The sequence below is a fragment of the Belonocnema kinseyi genome, chromosome 9 (assembly GCF_010883055.1).
Source record: "Belonocnema kinseyi isolate 2016_QV_RU_SX_M_011 chromosome 9, B_treatae_v1, whole genome shotgun sequence".
In the NCBI taxonomy this organism is placed as follows: domain Eukaryota; kingdom Metazoa; phylum Arthropoda; class Insecta; order Hymenoptera; family Cynipidae; genus Belonocnema; species Belonocnema kinseyi.
The window spans coordinates 132,362,402-132,364,586 of NC_046665.1; the positions used below are offsets into that span (position 1 = coordinate 132,362,402).

The following is a 2,185-nucleotide window of genomic DNA, read 5'->3' on the forward strand; positions in this document are numbered from 1 at the left end:
GCATTAGATCCCAAAGAATTTTTTTTTCGTTAAAAAAATAATAAACTTGTTTATTTTCTTATAAGATTTTTTTATAACAACAAATTGTACAGTAAGCATTAAAAGTTGAGAAAAAAAATATTTTGCCTGAAAATTTACTTTTATATGAAGTTTTCTTAAAACAGGCTAAAAATACAAATAAAATAATTAGAGATAACTAGAGGTTTTTTATCTGTATGTTTTTATTTTCAGGAGGCTATTCAAGCCATGCGTGAGGCGAATGTTTTGAAGGACATCAAAAAAACTGAAGTGAGGAAGAAGAGCTTTGGCGTTCTCGATAGATTTTTACCTAAATCTTAGGAAACGAATTCTGTAAATAGTACTTAAATTGTTTATTAAACCCATTTTCATATATACAAATTTGTATTTTAATTTAAACTAGAAATTTGTTTTTCTTAAATAATTTTTTAGTTAAAAATATTTTTGTTTGAAGTCACCTTTTTCCAATCTTCTTTAAATTCTATAACGATTTTTGGTGTAAAACGCCAAAAGATAAAAAGAGTGAATAAAATTACTGAATCATAATCTGAAAAATCTTATGATTTTTTAGATCTAAAATCCTAAATCCTAAAAAAAAATCCTAATATAACCTTAAATTGTTCAAAAATTATAAATCTTCTTTAAAAAATATATTTTTTTTAATAACAATTTCTTTAAAAAAACAATAAAATAATCTAAAATTGTTCATAGATGTTGAATCCTGTTTAAATAAACATTATTTTTCTTTGATAATGCTAATTTTCTTTGAAATCTAATGATTTTTGATCAAAAAATTAATTCTCTGGCGCAAAATACTAACAAAATCTGAAATTATTCAAGCTGTAAATTTTATTATTTCAAATAAAAATTATTGGATTGGAAAAAGTTGTAAATGTTCTCTGAAATATGATTTTTTTTATTTAAAATACAACTTTCGGGCGAAAAAAACTAAAAACAAAAATGATAATCAAAAATTGTTTAAAGATGATAAATCCTGCTAAAATTAAAATTATCTTTGTTTGATAATTTCCTATTTTCGATGTAAAATCTCAACGTAACTTAAAATTGTTACAAAATGATGAATCTTGTTTGAAATTTAATGATTTTTTAAATAAAAATTTCATCTTTCGACGAAAAACAATAACAATATCTGAAATTATTCAAGTTTTTAATTTTTATTATTCCAAACCAGAATCATTGGATTTAAATCCTTTTCTTTTTTGTTTAAAGATACAAATTTCCTATGTAAAATGAAAACATAACCTAAAATGGTTAAAAACTTTTGAATCTTCTTTGAAATATTTTGTTGTTGTTAAAAATATCAATTTCCTATTAAAAACACTAAAATAATTGAAATTTTTCTTAAATTTTAAATCTGGTTCAAACTATAATAAATAATCATTAATTTAATATATTTAATATCAATTAATAATAATTTTGGATGTACAATTTCAGAGTAACCTAAAATCTATAAAAACTGTCAATATTCTCTGAAGTCTAATAATTTGTTATCAAAAATAGCAATAATTGCCGAAAAATAAAACGAAGATACCAGAAAATTGTTTAAGATTGTAAATCTTTATCTAAATCTGAATACTTTTGTACATAACCTAAAATTGTTCAAATTTGTAAATCTTTGAAATATTTTCTCTTTTTATAAAAATACCAATTTCCAATAAAAAAAAGTGACAGTCCAAAATTGTTAAAAGATTTAAAATATTGTTCAAATCAATAATCATTTTTGTTTTAAAATATCAATTTTTGGTGTAAAACGCTAACATAACCTAAAGTGGTTAAAAAAATTTCAAACGTTTAATATCTAGTGATTTTTGTTTATATAATAAAAAAGTTAATTTCCAACTTTTTTAAATTAACTTTTTTGTTGAAAAGTTAACTCTTTTGTAGAGAATCCGTCTTTTTGCTTTGAAAATTCAAAAATTTAATACAAAAATTCAATTTTGTTGTTTGAAAATTGGACTGTTTTGTAAAAAAAATCGTTTTTCTAAATTAAAAATTATTGTTTTTAATGAAAAATTTAACTATTTCATTTTTAATTAAAAAAGTGATATTTCTTAGACTAAGAAAATCCATTTTTTTTTTGTTAAAAGTGCAATTGATTGAAAATTGACCTGATTTCTTAAAAATTCATTTGTCTGGTTGAAGGCTC

General features: G+C 20.9%; 1 protein-coding gene across 2 annotated transcripts in view; it reads left to right on the top strand.

Moving 5' to 3' along the window:
• Positions 1 to 397, top strand: part of LOC117179884 (WD repeat-containing protein 46) — a 55,516-nt gene extending 55,119 nt beyond the window's left edge. For both annotated transcript variants that reach the window (XM_033372070.1, XM_033372071.1), the window contains one exon: positions 232 to 397. In XM_033372070.1, coding sequence (XP_033227961.1) covers positions 232 to 339 — 108 coding nt within the window. In that variant the 3' untranslated portion in view covers positions 340 to 397. The remainder of the gene's footprint in view (positions 1 to 231) is intronic.
• The last annotated feature ends 1,788 nt before the right edge of the window (positions 398 to 2,185 follow it).